Genomic DNA, 20,692 nt, shown 5'->3' on the forward strand with positions numbered 1-20,692 from the left:
TGATCTTCGTAGTGGTCTTGTCGAAACAAACACACATGAAAACAGCAAACTGTGTGAAGGAGCTCTCTACAGTCGCAAAAAAACAAATACCGACGAGCACAGTGTCTGAAGAGACTCTGACTTGTCATCCGGCGCGAGGGAGTGCGCTGCCGTTGCCACACGGCATTCCATGCGAAACCCCAACGGCGTTCAAACAGTGAGCCCACTGATATATGCTGCTGTAGATGCGTCATGACCTCTGAGATAGGTGCGTCACTAGTATCCTCGCAGAGACGGGCTCCGTTGGGTGCTGCTCGTACTGGCAACCAAGCAAGGAAGGGGAAGCAGGGCTTAGTTGGCCTTTTTTGTCCACATTGGTTTGCGTTTGGTTGGTGGTGTAGTTGATGCGTTTCACTCTTTTAACACTTTCTTTCCTCTGTTCTTGTGTCTTTTCTTGTTGGCTTGTCCCTCCGCCTTTACCCACCTTCCGCTGCACATCTCTCTTCCGTTCCATCTCTCCGCGGCTCTACTCCTCTTCAGTGACTCCCTTGTCACTGAATAGTGAACAGTTCTTATCAACAAGCACCAAAAGGAATCGAATACGTCTCCGCTTAAAAATGTCTGGCAGGCTTCGTCTCTACAAGGAGAAGCTGGAAGGCTACAACCGCTTCTACTCCATTGTGAAGACGATCAAGATGGTGACGATGGCCAAGTTCCGCCAGGCGCAGGTGCGGATTAAGACGCGCGACTACACGCTTCGCTATACCGAGAAGGCTTTTAGCAAGCCGGGCCAGCTTGTCGGGGACTCGCCGCAGGCTAAGGCCATCTACATCCCCGTCATGACGAACCGTGGCTCGTGCGGTGCTCTCAATAGCAACGTTGTGAAGGTGATCGACAGCGTTGCCTCTAGCCGCGCCTACCTCATGCCCCTCGGCAAGAGAGGTATCGAGTCACTCTCGAAGCTGTACCCGTCCTCCTTCCGCATGGGCATCGTCAACGACATGCACGAGCCGATGCACTTCGCGTACGCCACGTACGTCTGGGAGAACGCGCAGCAACTGTGCCCCGAGGCCGACCGCGTCCACGTCATTTTTCACCGCTGTGTGAGCGCTGGTTCGCAGAAGCAGTGCTACTACAACATCCCCTCCTACGAGAAGTGGAGGGAGGATCTGGCTGACGCCTCCAGCACGGAGAACCAGAAGAGTCGCTACCTCTTTGCCAACACGCTGCTGAACGAGGACGAGCAGATGATTCGCGACTTCTACGACTTCCATGCGACCCTGGCCATCCTGAACGCGGTGTGCGAGAACGAGCTCTCGGAGCAGGCCGCGCGTCTGGTCGCTGTGGAAGGTCAGCTGTCGAACATCAGCACGCTACAGCAGAAGACCAGCTCCTTGTACAACAAGACTCGCCAGAGCAGCATTACTTCGTCGCTGATCGAGATTATCTCAGCCATGACGTCGCTCGAGGGCAACGCGGCGAAGGGCGTGCAGCGGACGAACTTTTGGGAGGGCGCGCGCATGAAGTAGGCGGTGTGCGACGCAGTTCCGGCACCTGGAGTGATGGACCTCCCCCCTCCCCCGAAATTGCGCGCGTCCGAATTGCAGAGTGCGTCTCCTCTGCTGTAGCGAGTCTCGCGTGTCGAGGTTGTTTCTCTTTAGTTTTCTCGTAACACCAGTGTGTCTTTCCCCCCTCCTTGAGGGAGGGAAGGCACACTCGCACGGTCCACTCCGTCCACACACACACCGACAGAAGTACCATTTAGCACTTTTTTTCGTTTTCTTAAGAGTATCGGCGTGATGCCTCATCACGTATTGGTAGGAGCTAACCCCCCCCCTCACGAAAGGAAGAGCGAGAACAAATACGGAAAGAATAAAGCGGAGCGCGTGTCGCTAATCCCCCCTCTCCCCACCCCTGGAGCACTCCCTGTGTGCTGTTTGTTCAGTATCTCCTTAGCGTCGAAGCGGGTTTAGGGGGCCGTGTGCGCCAAGACTCTGGCGGATGGTTGCGCCTGACCTACACTGAGCACCTTGAGCGGCTGCCGGATGCAGCGCCCCTTGTCGGAATGTATGCCGCTCTGCCTGCCTCTCGCTGTCCTCTCACTGTCTTCAAGAAGATGATTGTGACAGTGCCGGTGGCGAGGGTACTGGAGATGGGAGAGCTGTATGTCCTTTTTGGTCCTGCTCCGTTTCAGGTGGGACCGAATGTGGGGGAGGCAAGTAGAGAGGGGAGGGGGCAGGGTGAGAGGGCCGTCTCGTCAAAGCGGCGCGTCTCCCTTCACTTCCTGCGCAGAGATGCCCTCCTCCGACCCACCTGCGCGCGTGTACGTGCCTCGACGTAAGATCACCTGTCTCTGCATCTTATCATTCTCGCTGCCGCCCCTACCGTTGTGGTTCTCTCTTGTACACACCCCGCGCTGGGGTTAACTTAACCTTTACCCTTCCAACACATCGACAGGTTCCAATGAAGCTCAACATCGCGTACCCCCGCAACGGGACGGTGAAGCAGTTCGAGATCTCGGACGAGGTGCTCCGCCGCGTGCAGCTGCAGGACTACCGCCTCGGCAACGAGGTGGACGGCGCCATCTTTGGTAGCGAGTTCAAGGGCTACATCTTCCGCCTGCGCGGTGGCTCGGACAAGGATGGTTTCCCGATGGTCCCTGGCGTGCTTGCCTCCAGCCGTGTGTCGCTGCTGGTGAAGCGCGGTGCGATCGGCTTCAACACCTTCCGCGGCTACCAGGGTGAGCGCCGCCGCAAGAACGTTCGCGGCTGCGTGCTCGCGAGCGACATTGCGCTGGTGAACGTGACCATCTCCAAGGTCGGTGACCAGCCGATCGAGGGTGTGACGGACACCACGGCTCCCCGCCGTCTGGGTCCGAAGCGCGCGAGCAAGATCCGCAAGCTCTTCAACCTGTCCCGCACCGAAGACGTGCGGAAGTACGTTGTTCGCCGCCGCGTCGTGAAGAGCGGCAAGAAGGACCGGCTGAAGGCCCCGAAGATCCAGCGTCTGATCACGCCGAGGGTCAAGGCCCGCCGTGCCAAGAAGGCCAAGGACGCCATCGCCAAGGTGCGCGCGTCTGCCGCTGAGCGCCGTGAGTACCTGCGCCTTATCGCCTCGAACCGCCGTGCGCTGCGCCAGCGTGACCACTCCAAGAAGCACACCCGGAAGGTGCACGCCCAGCGCGCTGAGGTGGCGGCATTCCAGAAGAAGTAGGCTGCTTTCCACTAAAGCACGCACACAAAACCGACGGACACAACGGCCCCCTCTTTTTTCTTCCTTTTTTCATTTTTTATTTCCTCTGAAGCAAACAAGCAAAAAAGCAACAGCAAGCGCAACGCTGAGAGTCACAGCAGGGCATCGCCTTCTCACAGTCGCGGCAGCGGCGTGAAGTGCGCAGACGTGCACTACGATGCTCTCAAATAGACGGAGGATTGCTTTGTGTGTGTGTGTGTGTGTTTCGCACTTCAAAGGTGAGGCAGAATGCAGAGAAGGGATAGGTGAGAGGTCAGGAGCGGCGTTGGAGAGGGTGGTCCTGTGCGGGTGGGAGGGGCCAAACAGACGCAAGTTGTCGCTTCACCCCTTTTCTTTTCGCTCTTCTTCCGCTCACTTCTGCTCTGCCGCACCTCGCCATTGGTGGCTTACACACATACACACATCTGTGTGCACCCCGGCCCAACGCGTCCTCCTTCTCTGTTCTTGAAGATATGGATAGCTGAGAAAACGAACAAGCAACACATCTCTCTCACAGGTCGCTCCTTGGCTGCACCGCCCATGCACTCACTTCCCCCCTCTCTGCACTTCCTCTTCCCCCTTTCATCACCATTCAGAACTCTCTCCGACGCTATTGTCGATGGGATAAACAAGCAACAAAAAAAATACGTCACCCCTCTGCCTTCCCTTCCTTGGCGGTTGCCTTCATTCTGCGTGGGCCCGCACTCAACCTCCTCCAACCCCACTCCTACGCCCTCCCTCGCCTCTAGCCCCTTTCCTCCTCACACAGAAAGCAGCTCTCTGATCTCGTGGCTCCCCTTCATTACCCTCTCTTCCTACTCTCGTGTAAAAACTTCCACGGTCGCTCCGCATCTGTCGGTTGCTTTTTCATCTTGCACAGAAATCAATTCCTTCAGCCATGAAGTACCAAATCGCAAGTGTCGTGGCCGCTGCCGCGGTGTTAGGCGGCGCCGCTGCTGTGTCGTGCAGCGACAAGTACCCGCAGTCGTCCGCCTTCTTCGGCTCGATGGGTTGCGCGTCCGCGCTGATCTTTGCCAACCTGGGTTCTGCCTACGGCACGGCGAAGTCCGGCGTCGGCGTTGCGCACCTGGGCATCCTGCACGCGGAACGCATCATGCGTGGCATCGTTCCGGTGGTCATGGCTGGTATCCTTGGTATCTACGGGCTGATCGTGTCCGTGATCATCAACAACAACATCAAGGCAGACGACAACTCGTACTCCGCGTTTGCGGGCTACTTGCACTTTGGCGCTGGTCTGGCCGCCGGCTTGTCGTCTCTTGCGGCCGGCCTGTCGATCGGGATTGCGGGCGACGCGTCTGTGCGCGCGTATGGCAAGCAGGAGAAGATCTTTGTCGCCATGATTCTGATGCTGATTTTTGCGGAGGCTCTGGGCCTGTACGGCCTGATCATTGCTCTTCTGATGAACAACACGGCTGGCAAGGTGGCTGCCGGTTGCCAGCAAGCGTAGCAGCTGGTATGTGTATTGTTGCACAGCGGGTTTTTCGTGCTCGCTTTTCCATGCCCGCTGATGTGGGTGCGTGTCGCTCTGTCTCAAGTGTTAGTGTGTCTTTGAGCGCACACAAGGGTGCGCTGTGCATGACCGGCACCTCTCTTCCTCTGCTGGTGGGTATTGGGGTACACGAGTGATGGCGATGGTGGTGCTGCGATAAGTTAACTGTCCTTATGTTTTTCGGCAGTGTGAGTTTTGTCGGTCGCGTGCGTCGTCTCTGCTCACTCCTAGCCATTTCCAGCCACCCCTACAGCGGGTATCTCTCGTTGCCATTGCACATCATGTGTTCTGACAAGAAGAGGAGCGACAACCACACATGCGCCGGTAGGCAGGCAGACAGCGGCCCACTGACGTGTACACGTGTTCTTTGATCTCTCTATATCTTTTTTGCTTTTTGGTGGCGAAAGGACGAAGAAAAGTGCCTTGATGTGTTTCGATGTCGGTTGCTGTTGTGGATTGTGTGCTCCCTTGATGGCCTCTCTCGGTCTTCCATCCACCATCATCTCTCCGTCCTTTCCCCCTTTTTACGCAACGTGTCGGCCGTACAGAATGGAAGAGAGGGGGGAGACAAGAGAGGGGAAAGGGAAGGCGAACGGGATGAAAACGGGGATGGAGAGAAGCGCACATGAAGAAGATTCGCGTGTGTGTGGCTAAGTATGACCCTCTCTCTCTCTCTCTCTTTGTGGCTATTTGATTCCTCTTGTTGGTTATCGTTGTGTGTGTGTGTGTGTGTGTTTCCCAACAATATTTATCGTACTAGCTTCTCTCTTGGAGTCGGCGCCTCTCGTGCACGTGTTATGGACTGTTGACGTCTACATTTCGCCCTCTCTATTTGTTTTTTCTCCCTTCGAATGGCCGAAGTAGGCAAGCGAAACGAGATGCGAAGAAAAAGAAGAAAACAACGGAGGGGTATGTGCACGCATACAGGAACAGGTGAGATGTGCCTTAGCGGGGCATGATGTATCTGTTGCAAAGTGAACGAGACGCGTGGTCTAAGTATACAACCAGGTAGAGGCGGATACACACACGCGCACACCCTTACACACGTACACGTACACTCGCCCCTGAACAGTCGACGCACGCTGTGCACTTACTAGTGCTGGGCACACGCTTTCGTCTTGGTGGACGTCCCGAGTGTTGAGTAGAGAAGTTTCTGTGGCTGGAAATAGAGTTGAGCACATGTGCGTCTCTTTTTCAGCCACTCCCCGAGGCTGGCTTCTTTCTCCGAGTGTGACGCGTCTCTTGTGCGCTCACTCCTCGTGTGAGCGCACTCTCACCCTCTTTATGCGTGTATCTACTCTCTCCCCTTCGCTTCCTTCACCTCTATGTGCTCTCATACCCTTTGGGTCACGCGGTCGTTCAATTTGTCGCAGTAGTCTGGCACCGCCTCGCTTCCCCTCTTTGCCCTTTTAAGTGGTACTTGAGCATATCAGCCTCCACAGCAATATACTCGCATACGCTCACAGGTCGTATAGTAGATCAACTCCTTCAGTCATGAAGTACCAAATCGCAAGTGTCGTGGCCGCTGCCGCGGTGTTAGGCGGCGCCGCTGCTGTGTCGTGCAGCGACAAGTACCCGCAGTCGTCCGCCTTCTTCGGCTCGATGGGTTGCGCGTCCGCGCTGATCTTTGCCAACCTGGGTTCTGCCTACGGCACGGCGAAGTCCGGCGTCGGCGTTGCGCACCTGGGCATCCTGCACGCGGAACGCATCATGCGTGGCATCGTTCCGGTGGTCATGGCTGGTATCCTTGGTATCTACGGGCTGATCGTGTCCGTGATCATCAACAACAACATCAAGGCAGACGACAACTCGTACTCCGCGTTTGCGGGCTACTTGCACTTTGGCGCTGGTCTGGCCGCCGGCTTGTCGTCTCTTGCGGCGGGCCTGTCGATCGGGATTGCGGGCGACGCGTCTGTGCGCGCGTATGGCAAGCAGGAGAAGATCTTTGTCGCCATGATTCTGATGCTGATTTTTGCGGAGGCTCTGGGCCTGTACGGCCTGATCATTGCTCTTCTGATGAACAACACGGCTGGCAAGGTGGCTGCCGGTTGCCAGCAAGCGTAGCAGCTGGTATGTGTATGGGTCTGCTCAATGGAGACGAGTTTGCTGCAGGTTGTCTACCGAGATTTCCCCCTGCGTATGCTGCAATCCGGAAGTGTCGATGAAGGCATGCTTTGACACCAGCGGTTCTGCACATGCAAACGCATGCACACATACACACGGACGCGGACACGGACACGGAGACATACTTGCGGACGCCAGCTCATCCGTTGGCAAGTCCTTCTGCCTTTCTGATGCTCTTCTTTTTCCGTGCGTGCCTGGTTGCTTCTCGAGCAAGAAAAAAAGGGAAAAGTGCGTGTGTGTCTTTATTATCGCCCTCCCCCTCCAGTTCTGTTGCCACTGGGGATGGTGAGGGAGGGGGGCGCTGCCGTGTGTCGGCATGCCCACCTGTGCCTCTGTTGTTGATGGCTTTTGGTTTTCGGCGCTGGTATAGGTTGCGGGCTGGCACTTCATTCTTACTAAAAGGCGAACGACGAAAAACGGAGAGGGGAAAACACAAGAATGAAAAGAGGAGCCAGCATAGCGTGCCTTGTAGTCGGTGCGTTGTTGCTTTGTCGCCTTGTCTGAGGTGCAGCCGAGGGTGCGCGCGTGTGTATGCGCGTGCAATCTTTTGTGAGCTCGTGTGCCATTGAACACACGCCGCAGACGGGGCGACGTGGAGCCATTGTGTGTGTGTGTGCACACGTGACGGGTGCGTCTATCGGCCCTCGCTAGAAGAAAGTAACATGACGCGCGCTGAATGAAGGCGTTGCGGTGGGCAGTTGCCGAGCATGTTATTTTTTTCGTTTGTCACGTGATCCATCGGCGACGTGTGTTCGAGGGCCGTCATCCCACACCCTTGCTTGGATCCACCTCCTCGAGCGGTTTTGTGTGATTGTCATTCAGCGCAGACTCTTCTTGACTTTGTGTGCGCGCGCTCGTCTCTACTTCTTGGCTTGCTTTCGTCCCCATGTAGGTCTTGACACCACAGGGAGAGAGAGACGAGAGGTGCGCGCACATACACGTGCGTATGCTTGTGCACACATTCTGTGGTGACATACGCCCAGAAGACGTATTGCTTCTCTGCCACACACACACACACACACACACACATGCACTTCATCATGCGTCATCTGCATCCCCTCCTTACTATTCTCCATTTTATTCTTGGGACGTGTCTTGCCAAGCGGCGTAGCACCCGGTCATTGCGCCCGCCTCTTCTTGTGCCCTCTCTCCACTTCCCCTGACAGGCAGGTAATTTCAGGCTGCGTCAAGCGGGGTCTTTTTCTTTCATCTGTTCTTATCTCTGCCGCCGCTGCTCCCAATACTTTCTCGCCCGCCGCTGCACGGGCTCGGAGGCGTGCACGGGCCTACATCATTTTTCTCTGGTATTCCTGTACCCTTTCCGTGCTCGGGTGCGTCACCGAGCTTCTCACTCACAGGGTGTGACTTCCTCGTGTGTGCGTGTGTGTATGCGACTATGCTACGTAGAGTCATATTCAACGGCGCTCGGCACCACGGCGGGAAGTTGGCGCCTTTCTTTCTTGTCCTAGGCATCGGGCTGCTGTGCCTTCTTCCCGTGCTGCGCACGCGGAAGATATACATCGATGAAAACGCGGTCGGTCAAATGTTCCCGTCGGCCGACGCCGGCTCCGTGACCGCGTACCTCGACCCCACAGTGCACTGGCCACAACGACTGGTGCGGGGGCGGCGTTCTCCCGGGTCCGAGATTGCGGCTGTGTATGTGAACACAGATTATCCAGCCTCCGTCTCGCTCGCCAACGCCTTGATCGAGGTGATCCGCCGCAGGAAGAGCCTCGCCTGTGACGTGCAGTTCTACTTTGTGAATAGCAGCGAGGAGTGGCCGGTGCCGCAGGCGTACACCCGCGCCGCACTTGTGCTGAATCTTTCCACCCTGTACAACCGCCACATCTGCATAGACACTCTCGGGGGAAACGGCATCCAGCCCAACCAGGATTACACAAACATCGCTGTTCAGCTTGCCGCTGCGAATCAGTTTCTCCCCAGTTACCTATGCCAACGACGACATCGCTCCACAGACGATGCTCACGCCGGCTTTTGGCACTACTGGGCTTACCTTGAGGCGTCTGTGCAGCTCCCAACTCGTCCGCAGCCGTGGCACATCATCCCAACTCACAGCATCAACACCATTGCCATATCCTCCGACCCACTGTACAGTGCGAGTTCGGTGTTTCCACATTCACAGTTGCCGGATGCGTTCGCCCAGCTGGTGCTGAAGATCATCGTGTCCCTCAATGGCCTGGAGGAAAAGTTCCACCACTCCACCTTTGTGTGGCTGCCCGTGAGCCTGTGGCGCTACGTCGAGTACGATCACGCACAGTTCTGCATCATACTGTTCGTCGCCTCCATATTCTCCACGACGTACTCCGAGTATCAGCTGCGTGGCATCAGCATTACTCCGCTGTTCGTGACGCTGCTGCTCACACCTGTTGCGGCTGCGGCTGCGTTTCAGGTCGCTGGCTGGTGGGCAGTAGTGTCGGCGTCGGCCGCGTTTTCGCTGCTCTTTCGGCTTCTCATGGGTCATGCCAATAGCGGCATGCTGCTCAGCTTTAACGCGATAGCGCTGTGCCTTCTGATCATCCTGCAGCCGGCGTGCGGCTTAGTGGCTGGGGCAGCCGCTGCGATCCAGGTTTCCTTCATCCACACTGCCCTTCAGAACCGCCCCGCCATGGCTGTCGGCGCCGCCGTATCGTCGGCGCTCGCCTACTACTTCATTTATCACCTCCGGTTGCCCCTGTTTGGTGTGGACGGCATCAGCGAGTTGTTCGTGAGCTTTGTAATTTACCCCAACGCGGTGTGGATCGGCAGCCGGTTCCTGTGCTTTCTATATTGAGAGCCACTACTCCTGCACTCCGTCCGCGTACGCGGTACCCCTGCCATCAACCATCACCGTCACCGAGCACAAAACACCAAGAAACGAGAGAACGCAGCACCAGCAACGAATCTGTAGTGCGAAGGCACACAGACGCTTGTGGGTCAGCGATAGGTGTCACAAGGATGAGAATGAACGCAAGATTCACCGTTCATTTCTTTATCCGCCGTTTCAGCTGTCAAACGTCTCACGTGCGTGCAGGAGCGCGTGCCTCTCTCGTGAAGCTCGTCTGCTCTGCCCCATGCCCACTTGCGAGGGGCATTGTGCGCGTGCTCCTTGTGTTTCTCCTTTTCCCGTCGAGCGCCGCCTGTTTTGTTTCCACTGACGAACGGTTGCATTGATGTATGCCTGCCTTTTCTATACGCATGGCTCTTCTTTCTCCCATTTCCCTCGCACATTTCCGTCTGCCCCCTTTCCCCTTCCCCCTCCGTACACACACACACACACACACACACACACACACACGCACAAACCCTCCCGCTTTCCATCTACTTGCTTATCCAACAACCATGCACTTTTCTGGGCACATAAATCGCAGGTTTGCCACGAAGCAAGATGGCGAAGCGCACAGTGAAGATGGGCGTGATGGGCCGCTACGGCACCCGTTACGGCGCAAACCCGCGTAAGCGCGCGAAGAAGCTGGAAGTGTCCCAGCACGCCAAGCACTTCTGCTCCTTCTGCGGTAAGTTTGCATTCCGCCGGAAGGCTGTCGGCATCTGGCGTTGCGACGGCTGCAGCAAGACGGTTGCCGGTGGTGCGTACACCCTGAGCACGCCGAACAACAGCACCGTCCGCTCCACGGTCCGCCGTCTGCGCGAGCTGGCCAAGATTTAACGTTGTGGACCGATATTCATACCCTCGCTTTTGTTCATGGTGCCGTTTCCTTTCTTTCATTTCTTCCCTTCCGAAACAACACCAAACAAGCGCGCAAGACGTAGAAGTACAGGCAGCAGCTGCGTCGATCTGTGTATTGCCCTTCTCCCCCCTCCCACAACGGCACAGCGTGTGCGCTGTTCATGGACGCTTCATGTGAGGAGGAACGCGACGAGAGACGGACAAGGATGGAGAGCCGCGCTGAACAAGCACAGCGCCCACACACAGGAGCACAAACAGAGGCACAGATAGTCTGCTACTGGACTCCTTTTCGCCGCCAAGAGGGCGCTGCGCATGCGCATGTGTTGGGTGGCGGTGGCCCAATAGCACTAGCGTGCCGCTGTATATCTGTGCATGACACAGTCATGCAAGCATCTTGCTGCTCCATCTCCTTTCCTCGTCCGATTGTCGGTTGTTTTCCCTGTCTCTCGTACGCCGCCTTCATCTTTCTCCCTCTTTCCCCCTCTTCGTCTCTCGCCACCTCTGTGTCCCTGCTTGTGCGAACTGCCGGTGTGCAAAGCCCCCCCTTAAGAAGGAGGTATTTGTCTTCTTTTCTGTCGTGTCTTCCCGGCCCGACGTTTCTCTCTCTGGTCTTCTCGGTCTTGCATTCTGCGTGCTCTCACCCTTGCTCTCCGTGAGTCCCGCGTGCGCTGCGCTTAGTTACCCGTTTGTGCCTCACACACCTACACCCCGCCCATACTAACCCCCCGCCCTGGCACCCTCTCTCTCCGTCTCTCCCCTTCGTCTCACGCGTGCACGTCATCCAATCATGTTCACCTCCAAGTCTGAGTACGACCGCGGCGTGAACACCTTCAGCCCGGAAGGTCGCATTTTCCAGATCGAGTATGCTGTGGAGGCCATCAAACTGGGTAGTACCAGCCTCGGAATCCGCACGCCTAAGGGCGTCGTTCTTGCCGCGGAGAAACGCGTGCCATCGACCTTGGTCGTTCCGTCCAGCATGAGTAAGATTATGGAGATCGACAGCCACATTGCGGCTGTCATGAGCGGCATGGTTGCAGATGCGCGCATCCTTGTCGAGCACGCCCGCGTGGAGTCGCAGAACCACCGCTTCACCTACAACGAGCCCATGTCTGTGGAGTCCTGCACGCTAGCGACGTGCGACCTGTCGATCCAGTTTGGTGAGAGCGGTGGAAAGCGCAAGCTCATGTCGCGCCCGTTCGGCGTTTCGTTGCTCATCGCCGGCGTAGATGAAAAGGGCCCGCAGCTGTGGCAGACAGACCCCAGCGGCACGCACACGCGCTACGACGCCCAAGCCATTGGTGGCGGTGCCGAGGCGGCGCAGAGTGTCTTCACGGAGCGCTACCACCGAAACATGACACTGGAAGAGGGCGAGACGCTCGCGGTGGACATTCTGAAGCAGGTGATGGAGGACCAGCTGTCGCCGGAGAACATAGAGGTGGCCGTAGTGCGGGCCGACGACGGCAAGCTGCACATGTACACACCCACAGAAATCAAAGCAATCATGAGTCGCATGCCGGAGTAAGAAATGGAAGACGGCCAACGGAACATGCAGATGTAGCAGCCGGCGATCGCCTCCCTCCTCTGTAAGGAGTAGGATACACAAAATAGAAAAACGATGAGGGGAAGAGTTGTGCTGATTCTTGTATTCGCACTTTCCAAGGCCGATGCGCGACCAAGGAGGGGAAGCAGCGCTGAATTGTCAACGCCGACTCCTACCCCCTCTATTCCCTCCCCCATCAATACCATCTCTTCCCGTTTTCGTGCTTCACTTCGCTGGTCTCGTCCTCTTCCACTAGCCTCTTATCTCCCCTATTTCGCTGGAAGCGCACAACTTGAGGCTACTGCTGCTGCTGCTGCTGCTGCGTGTGCGTGTGTGCAGCAGTAGCGGCTGCGTATGTGGCGTCGTTCTGGTAGTACTCTCCGTTCCTCCCCTCTTCTATTTCATGCCCTTTGTCTGTTTATCTCCCTTTTCTCCCTTTTGTGCTCTCGTTCATGTTGTGGCGTTTTCCACCCACTCTCTGGGCGTGGATGTGTCGTCTGTGTATGCGTCTCTCTCTGACTGTGTATGTATGTGTGTGCGCGCGTCTCTCTCTCGCACACAGCCATTGGATCGGCCATGGTATTCGTTGAATGGAAAAATAGCGGAAACAAGCGAGAAACCGAAAAGGACACACCCGAGGAGCAAATCTGCCGTCAGGACCGGGTCAGCGCGCACCGTGAAACCCACGCACTATTTACTTGCAGCTGACAGCAGGAGAGAGGAGACGCGCAAAGATACGTCCATCTGCACCGAATATGCTGCCCGCGCGTTGTTTCGTTTCTCATCTCCTCGAAGATGTGAGGGTTGGGGTGTCTGAACGCACCCGGCGCAAGCTGTGGCGGGCAATGTAGGACTCACCTCATCACCAGAGTCCATGCACCATCCTTCAAGCAGCCCGCATGGCTACCTTATGCGGGGACTTGTCCGACGTGACCTTAGTGCGTGGTGCGGTGAGCAGATGTCGTCGCGCTGCCTGGGGGGCTCTATTCGTCAAGCAACGCGTTTTCTCTTCTCTCTCCGTCTCTCGCATTTCTACTTTTTTTTGCTGCTGCCACACTATCCCCCTGTCTATCTCTTCCTTTCACTGCAGTTTCATGGCGCGCGCCATCTCCCTTTCTCCAGTTGCTCTTCAGCACCACCGCACACCAGCATTCCTCTCCTTCTTCGCTCTACTCCAACAAAGAAAGCGGGAGCGCCTCTCTTTCGTTCGTGCTGCTCTTGCCTTGCACATACACCTGCGTTACTCTTGAGTTTCTCTTTCTCCTGCTCTCTCTCTCAGTGTGCTGCCTCTCTCCCGCTCTTGCCTCCCTCCCTTCCCTCCACACTACCCTACGGCAGTGGCACCGACGCTTCGCCCGCTACTTCAACTCAACAATCTAACAAAAAAAAAAGCAACAGCATGGCAGCAGAAGTCCCGTCGCAGCCTCAGGCAGCTCTGGAAGCTCCGTTGCCGGAGCCAGAGCAACCGTCTTTGTCGGAGCTGGATGCTGATACAACGGTTCAGTCCGCCATCCGCTTCTTGCAAGATCCACGCGTGCGGTGCTCGCCGGTCGAGTCGCAGATCCGTTTCCTCAAGGGTAAAGGCGTATCAGATGGACAGATAAAGTACGCCCTCGCCAAGGTAGGAAGGACAGTCACAGCGGAGAAGATTGCCTCTGTTCGTGCCCCGCTCGCCAACGCAGCACCGACCGGTGCCACAGCGACGGCGTATGCCACCCCTCTTTCTGCACAGCTCAAGACGGCGCGGCAAAACGCGCCAGTGGCCATGACGCCAGGCCCGCAGTACACGCAAATGCTGTTTCCTCACTCGCCCCCACCACCGCAGGTGGAGCGACAGACGAAGACAGTGGACTGGCGCGACGTCGTGATTGGCGCCGGCGCCGCCATGCTTGCTGGGTTTTCTGCGTACAAACTCTTCAACCGGTACTCCCCTTACGAATTTCGTCGCAAGTCCGATAAGAAGCCGCGGCTGTATCGCGGGTCCTCCTCGCGGCCCCGCCCCGCCAACATCGCGTCTTCGGGGAGCGAAACAGATGCGTCATCAACGCCGCAGCGTGGCTGCGTGCTTCCGCTGCCGCCACCACCACCGATGGCTGCCGCTGCTGAGCCAAGTGTGTCGGCCGCCTCACCAGCCGCCCTCACTGAAGAAGTGAAGAGGCTGCAGACGGAGCTGGACGAGGCCAAGGAGGCGCTGGCCAATGAGCGGAAGAAATGCGCCGACCTCGCCGTGAGCGCGGCGAAGATCCGCGCGGACAAGCAGCAGCTGAGTAGGGCTAACGATCGCCTCACGCAGCAGATTGACGGTCTCAAGAAGGATATAGAAAGCCTGGAGGGGAAGAAGAGCTCTGCCGTCGGCGAGGCGACGCAGACGGCAGCGGAGGGGGCCGTGGCGGCGGTCCCTGCGCCTCCCTCGACCTACTTCCCATCTGTGACGACGGAGGGCGAACAGGCGCGAAATTCAGCAGAGGTGACATCGGTGACGAGCGCATCCGCGCCGAATTCTGACGTGATGCCCGTTCTACCCGTCGTGCCATCACCCGAGGCGACAGCGATCGCTGCTGCCGCTCCTGCCATGCCGGACCCTATCACAGAGGCTGCCCAGGCTGCACCCGCGTCCGTCGCTGCTGTCGCGCCGGCTCCTGAGTCACCCCCGGCGGTCTTTGCGGCGTCCACCCCGTATGTGGATGCCGCAGCTCCTGTCGCTACTGTCACGGAGGTGGCCGCGCCGCTGCTTTCCATCGGCAGCGCAGAACCGCCGAAGGCAGGTGACGGCACTCCGATGTCGACTGGCTAAGCCGGTTGTAGGTCTGTCGTGTCCACGAAGGCAAAGCATCCTGTACCGGCTTTCCACCGGTTCCCCTGCAAGAGGTGCGTATGAGTGCGTGTGTGTTTGTGTGCACACCATTGCGTCTTGGCAGCAAAGGAACGTGCTGCGAGGGCAGATGGACGCGGGAGCGTGGGAGACACGCGGGTCAGGTAGAAAGGTCGACCACTACTGCCACCGAAAGACCCTCAACCACACACCTGCCCTTCTACTCTCAGAACAACGGTCGCTGTCCCTCTCTGTAACTCGGCGACTATAGTAGTGTGATCAAGAGCACCCTAACGAACACAGCGACTGCATCCACGCGGCGGGCACAGAGCGTGGCTCGCGGCTCTTTGTGTCAGCCTATATGTCCGCGAACATTATCACAGTGGTGTGAACGTCCCAGTGGCCATCACCGAAGTCTCGCTTCCACCAATCGATTCTACGCGCTGCCCCGGTTCGCTTACGCAAGTGCAACGAACGGCCGTGCGATAATGTGCTTGCCAGAACGTCAGAGAACACTCTGCACCTCACCCGACTTGTTTCAGTGATCCTCAGAAGCCTCGCTCTCTGTCTCCGTGTTCATCCTTCTAACCTCCGCTGCCCTTGTTTGGTGAACTCTGAGAGGTGACTTCCCACCTCCACATACACGAAGGCGTGCCAACGTCGAGATTTCTCTTCACACCGTCACTCATATCCTCTGTGATGGACTCACCCCGCAAGCCGGAGTTTGCGCTATCCTCTGGAGAGAGACCGCTTGCCGTCACCATCAAACGTTTTGCTACGGCAGACTCCTCCTCCTCCTCCGACGACGACGACGATGGCACGGCAGCACCTCATTTGACCAGCCGCCCTCGATTCGGCAGCGGGGGCAGCATCGACTCCTCCGGTCTTCCAGATGATAGTGGCGACTCGCGCAATCCGTCATCTGAGATGAGGTTGCCATCAAACCTTGCTCCCGCGAATGCTGAAGACGCGCCACGGATCGCAAGCAGCGCACCTCTTGTTGGGGATGTGCTAAGCGGGTCTGCAGCCGACGTGGTGGCTAAGCAGCGAGGACTGCAACCGCAACGCTTCTCCGAAGTGGACAACAGTGCAAGAGATGAGCGTTCGATGTCTCATGAGTCGTCTCGCTCGTTTTCCTCCGCTGATTTGGCATCTTTCCGTCACCGCGGTGGTGGCGCGATGGCGGCCGCCGGCGCCGAACATCGACTTTCCGAAGAGAGACTTGTTCACGCGCCTGCCGCATCCCTAGCCAGGGAGACGCTTCCTCGAGGCCACTCTGCCGCTGGCGAAGACGCTGCAGCGCCTTCTCCAAAAGAGTTGGACGACGCGACGGTGGCAGGAGACTCTTCGCGGCGGCGGCCGCCTCAGTCTAGCAGTCACGTTGCACCGGTCACACAGCCGTCTGCCGGCAGTCTTGCTGCTTCTGCTGTTGTGGATACCGTGCTCGAGTCGAAAGCCGCCTCTGTGGCGGCACAATCATTGACGCGCCCTGAGGTACGCAAACGCTCGGGCCACGGACACGGTGCTGCCGCAGCATGTGGAGCTTCTACTCAACCGCCGAAGAAGTCGCGATCAGCACCGGCAGCGGCGGAGGTTCAGCAGCCGCAGTCGCAGCGGCAGTCGGGGGATGCTGAGCCGAGGAGCACATCGTCAAGCAGGGCCCACACGACGGTGCCCCAGTCGACGCACCATACGAAAACGAATGATGGCCAGTACGTCACTTGCGTCCGCGTGACCGATCCTACGGCTCTCTATAACAGAGGCGTCAACGGGCTTCGAAGAGCGGCGGCCAAGCGAGAGGCGATGCGTGCGAAGTTGGAGGAGGCTGCCCTGGCCGAGGCGACGTTTCACCCCACTATCTCCCCGCGCGTCCGCGCGCTCAAGCGCAGCGGCGACAGCGCCGGCGCTGACCGCGATTCCTCTGCGCAGCTGCGGTACCGCCTCCAGCTTCTAGAGCTGCCGGATGAGCCGGCTCATGCGGCGCACCGTCACACCCCTCGACTTTCACACACCTCGGAGATGATCATCCGGGCGTGCCGCGGGCGCGGCGGTGCCGAGCCGCCCCCGGAAGAGCGGCTGTACCGAGACTACTTCTACCGACAGCAGGCTGTCGAAGAGGCGCGACTGGTGACGCCGTCACCGGCGGTGGTGCGGAGCAAGCGCCACATCGATGCGCACATCGCAGAGCTCTATTCGTTCGAGCAGCAGCGGCAGCGCGCCATCGCGTCGGCTCGCGACGCACTCCTGTCAGCTTCCGCGGAGGCGCACCGTCGCGTCTACGTGGACCCGCGAGCGCTGGTGGAGCGCCTGACAAAGCCGTTCTCTCCGCCGCAGCAGCGCACCGCCGCTGCTCAGCTGGAGAAGAACCCGTGCCCCTTCCACCCTCAGACAGGCGCAAGCTCCGCGGAGCTGGCTCATCAAGCCCGCCTGCGTGGTCTTCACCGGTGGGTGCGCTACTTCTGCGGCGCCGACATTCTTTCGATGCCCGTGCTGTCTACGTTTCAGGGCCGAGCCGCCCAAGAGGCGGCGACGCTGTCTGCCTTGCTACGGCGACACAGCCCTACCAAAACTGAGTGGAGTGTCGAAGAACTCGCTGACGCCTTTGCCAATGAAGCGGGGTACAATTCCTTTATCGCGGAGCTGTGGCGTCGTCGTCCCCCTATCGGTGAGGCGTCCGCTGCACTGAGCGAGCTGACACACCGTCCTTGCCTCAACCCCAAGAGTGCCATGATTGTGGACAAGAAGGCAGAGCACCGGTGCGGACCGACGCACGACCGCCTGTTTCTTAACGCGAGGGCGAAGCAGCTGTCCCAGAGGCAGCAGGAGCTGGAGGAGGAGCAGGCCTCCCTCGAAGACAAGCAGCGCGAACAGCAGCGGCGGCAGCGCCTGCAGGCCGCCTGGCGGGCACAGGAGGCTCAACGGCTTGAGGCGTATCGGGCGGAGCAAGCGGAGGAGCGCCGCAAAAGTGCAGCCGCGGAGGCATCCGCAGCAGAGGAGCGGCTACGTCCTTCTACCACCTCCTGCTCTCGCCAACTTTTTCTGCCCTCATCGTCTCCTCAGCTTTGCAACGGTGGGCGTGCCAGCGTGTCGCCGTCTGTGTCGCCCAGGCAGCCCAGTGTTGCCACAACGGATGCTGTTCTCACACCACGCTCTTCCATGCCGTCGATGGCAGCAGCTTCATCCGCTCCGCAGCCAGAAGTCTCGCGCGTCAGGGGAGGCAACACCGGAAGCACTACGACAGCCAGAAGCAAAGGCAGCGGTGACAACGGCAGGGACTCTGGCTGCCCCTCTCCTGCTTTCCATCCGACGACGGGTTCAGCGCAGGCTGCTCCAGCGGCACAGTGCTTGACGAGCAGTATTTCCCGAAACGTCGAGGACTGGCCGGTGGCCGACAAGCAGGAACTAGACAGAGCTGCCGAGGCCCTTCGCGATGCTCTCGTGGACCCGGCACGCTCCTGCAGGGCAACTCCGCAGGGATCCACTGCCCCATCACAGTGCTCCCTTCCGGCTGCCACATGCTTCACCCCCTGCGACGTGAATCGCCCACTCGACAGTCAGGGTAAGTTGCACGCACGCTCCCTCGATGTCTTGCTCGCGTGCGCTCAGCTGCGAGATCCCCGAGCGTTCCCTTCCGGCGAGCGGGAGAGACTGGACAGGGCCCAAAAGCGGCAACTGCGCGAGCTCGGACGCCTCCTTTACAGCCGCTACATGTCGAGAGTACACGGCAAAAGTAGCACGTGAGAGAAAATGGGAGCGGTAGAGATTAGAAGGCGCATTATTGGGAGGTAGGGAGGCAGGAAGGGCAGTCACTGCAGCGCACGCACGCCTGCACATGTGCCAACACCTCTTCTTCGCTATACAGACAAGCGACCCATCCCTTCTCCATGCGCCGTGATCGCCTCCATTTTTTGCTTTGCTTTTCAGTTCTGCATGCATAGACCGGCGACACCATCATATTGCCCGCAGCTCTTTGTGTCACGCTGCAAAGAACAAGACTAGATGGAAGTGTTGCTGTTGGAGGGGAGAGAGACGGCACAGCGCTGGATGCGCAGCACTGGCAGCCACACCTGGCTTCCCCCCGCGCACGCACTCGTACACGTACACGACGCATCGGCGGTGCAAGCTCCTTTCGTGGATCTTACGCTTTCCCTTCTCTACCCTCGCCCTGCATCTCTACGAACTTGGCACCGCAGATCTTTTCGCCGTTCGCTCTACCCTTCAATCCCCTCCTTGCCCATCCCTCCCACCTTCGCTCGACCGAGTTCATCGACGACACACGGGGGTGGATTGGATAAGGAAACGGTGACAGACATACACATCAATAACGGATTCTTGCTTTGGACACCGTTCAACACTACTCAGTGACGAGCTAGTCACTTTTGTGTTTCCTCCGCCAAAATGTCGAGCATCCAAAACACTATTGTATCGCGCATTCACGAAGCCTTTCAGCCGGCGGAGCTGGAGGTGACGGAGATCAGCGCAGAGGAGGCCAAGTACAACGTGCGCATCGTTTCTGCAGCTTTTGCCGACGTACCACTGATTCAGCGCCATCGCATGGTGAACGATCTCTTTGGCGAGGAGCTGCGGTCAGGCACGATTCATGCGTTGAGCATATCTGCGAAGCCGCCACCGTCGTAAGCGCCGTTTGCGGGTGTTGGCTGTTTCTTTGCGTTTTTTTTTTGTGTGTGTGGGGGGGGGTGGGGCTGCGTATCTCCTCCTTTTGCTCGCCACGAATGCATAGTGAGACAGAGAGAGAGAGATGCACACACGCTCGCGCAAACTTGCAAAAAAAAAGGTAGGCGCTACTGCAGGAGCGATCCTTGAGCAAACACCATCGACTGATCACATTGATGGAAGAGAGAGAACCCCCCCCCCTCCCACTGCTGCGTGCGCCACAGCCTGCTTCCGTTTTCCTTCGGCGATCTCTTCTCGGCGCCCTCCTTGGAACAGTGCCGTTACGCTGTCGGGTGCAGTGCGTGCTTCGACTTGTGTCTCCTTCCGCGCACACCCGCCCCGTTGTTATTGCCATCACCCCCGTTTCACTAATTCGTACGGCCGCGTTTTGCTTGGCGCACCGACGCTTCGCCTGCGGCTAAGTGGTCAGTGCGGATCTGTATCGACCACCTCCCTTCTGGAACAGTGCTCTTTTGCCACCTCCTATTTGGCGTCTGCGCGGAGTTTGGCCGACGTCCCCCCCCCCTCCTCCACCTCGTCGCGGAAAACCTCGATATGCGTAGACGGGCGACTCAGGGAGATGGAGCTTGGCGGCGGGAGTTTTAGGAGGAGGAAGGGCAGGACCTTCTTTTCGCTCGTGAAACACATAATGCAGCGGAGGTCCTTCTGCCCCGGATGTATCAGCAACGGTGCTATCCAAACGCTGTTGGTTGATCAGAGGCTACCATGGAGTGTCGAGGTAGCCGCAGAGGCTTCATTGAAGAATGCATTCGCGTGCGGAAATGCGGCTGCTAGCGCGTCCCACAGGGGTCTTCAAGGTGAGTGTGGGAGAATGGCGGGTGCGTAAGCAGAGATGCTGGACAGCGGACACTACCATGTCAGCTGCGGACGAGGGGCGGTCAATGGTGATTTGGCAACGAAGGCATTCGCCGGGGTGGTCGTCGCTCCATTCACGCGGCTTTGTACATGAACCGAGCTGAAGCTGAAGCAGAAGGCGCTGCTGGGTCCGAGTAAATCGGAGGGACTGAATGTTGGTACCAGGGGCACCATTTCCCAACACTTTGTGCCGAAGAGTCTCCTGCATTTCTAGGGCTCTGACCGCCTTCCCCGCCTTTGACGAGGTTGCGGGGAGAACGA

At 58.2% G+C, this 20,692-nt stretch overlaps 10 protein-coding genes across 10 annotated transcripts; all 10 read left to right on the forward strand.

Moving 5' to 3' along the window:
* Nucleotides 1–596: 596 nt before the first annotated feature.
* On the forward strand, nucleotides 597–1,508 carry LMJF_21_1770 (putative ATP synthase F1 subunit gamma protein; the record flags this gene model as incomplete). The annotated part of the gene is made up of 1 exon (XM_001683090.1): nucleotides 597–1,508. The coding sequence occupies one exon, from the start codon at nucleotides 597–599 to the stop codon at nucleotides 1,506–1,508; it is 912 nt and encodes a 303-aa protein (XP_001683142.1).
* Nucleotides 1,509–2,442: 934 nt separating this feature from the next.
* RPS6 (putative 40S ribosomal protein S6) lies at nucleotides 2,443–3,192 on the forward strand (the record flags this gene model as incomplete). Its single annotated transcript, XM_001683091.1, has 1 exon — nucleotides 2,443–3,192. One exon carries the CDS (start codon nucleotides 2,443–2,445, stop codon nucleotides 3,190–3,192), a length of 750 nt encoding a protein of 249 aa, XP_001683143.1.
* Nucleotides 3,193–4,108: 916 nt separating this feature from the next.
* LMJF_21_1790 (putative vacuolar ATP synthase) lies at nucleotides 4,109–4,678 on the forward strand (the record flags this gene model as incomplete). Its single annotated transcript, XM_001683092.1, has 1 exon — nucleotides 4,109–4,678. One exon carries the CDS (start codon nucleotides 4,109–4,111, stop codon nucleotides 4,676–4,678), a length of 570 nt encoding a protein of 189 aa, XP_001683144.1.
* A 1,536-nt stretch (nucleotides 4,679–6,214) lies between these two features.
* Nucleotides 6,215–6,784, forward strand: LMJF_21_1800 (putative vacuolar ATP synthase; the record flags this gene model as incomplete). The annotated part of the gene is made up of 1 exon (XM_001683093.1): nucleotides 6,215–6,784. The coding sequence occupies one exon, from the start codon at nucleotides 6,215–6,217 to the stop codon at nucleotides 6,782–6,784; it is 570 nt and encodes a 189-aa protein (XP_001683145.1).
* A 1,456-nt stretch (nucleotides 6,785–8,240) lies between these two features.
* Nucleotides 8,241–9,635, forward strand: GAA1 (GPI transamidase component GAA1,putative;with=GeneDB:Tb927.10.210; the record flags this gene model as incomplete). The annotated part of the gene is made up of 1 exon (XM_001683094.1): nucleotides 8,241–9,635. One exon carries the CDS (start codon nucleotides 8,241–8,243, stop codon nucleotides 9,633–9,635), a length of 1,395 nt encoding a protein of 464 aa, XP_001683146.1.
* Nucleotides 9,636–10,229: 594 nt separating this feature from the next.
* Nucleotides 10,230–10,508, forward strand: LMJF_21_1820 (putative 60S ribosomal protein L37a; the record flags this gene model as incomplete). Its single annotated transcript, XM_001683095.1, has 1 exon — nucleotides 10,230–10,508. One exon carries the CDS (start codon nucleotides 10,230–10,232, stop codon nucleotides 10,506–10,508), a length of 279 nt encoding a protein of 92 aa, XP_001683147.1.
* Nucleotides 10,509–11,316: 808 nt separating this feature from the next.
* LMJF_21_1830 (putative proteasome alpha 5 subunit) lies at nucleotides 11,317–12,051 on the forward strand (the record flags this gene model as incomplete). The annotated part of the gene is made up of 1 exon (XM_001683096.1): nucleotides 11,317–12,051. The coding sequence occupies one exon, from the start codon at nucleotides 11,317–11,319 to the stop codon at nucleotides 12,049–12,051; it is 735 nt and encodes a 244-aa protein (XP_001683148.1).
* A 1,417-nt stretch (nucleotides 12,052–13,468) lies between these two features.
* Nucleotides 13,469–14,863, forward strand: PEX14 (putative peroxin 14; the record flags this gene model as incomplete). Its single annotated transcript, XM_001683097.1, has 1 exon — nucleotides 13,469–14,863. The coding sequence occupies one exon, from the start codon at nucleotides 13,469–13,471 to the stop codon at nucleotides 14,861–14,863; it is 1,395 nt and encodes a 464-aa protein (XP_001683149.1).
* A 1,821-nt stretch (nucleotides 14,864–16,684) lies between these two features.
* Nucleotides 16,685–18,622, forward strand: LMJF_21_1850 (conserved hypothetical protein; the record flags this gene model as incomplete). The annotated part of the gene is made up of 1 exon (XM_001683098.1): nucleotides 16,685–18,622. One exon carries the CDS (start codon nucleotides 16,685–16,687, stop codon nucleotides 18,620–18,622), a length of 1,938 nt encoding a protein of 645 aa, XP_001683150.1.
* A 657-nt stretch (nucleotides 18,623–19,279) lies between these two features.
* On the forward strand, nucleotides 19,280–19,519 carry LMJF_21_1855 (conserved hypothetical protein; the record flags this gene model as incomplete). Its single annotated transcript, XM_001683099.1, has 1 exon — nucleotides 19,280–19,519. One exon carries the CDS (start codon nucleotides 19,280–19,282, stop codon nucleotides 19,517–19,519), a length of 240 nt encoding a protein of 79 aa, XP_001683151.1.
* Between the last annotated feature and the right edge of the window lie 1,173 nt (nucleotides 19,520–20,692).

Source organism: Leishmania major, chromosome 21, assembly GCF_000002725.2.
Source record: "Leishmania major strain Friedlin complete genome, chromosome 21".
In the NCBI taxonomy this organism is placed as follows: Eukaryota; Euglenozoa; class Kinetoplastea; order Trypanosomatida; family Trypanosomatidae; genus Leishmania; species Leishmania major.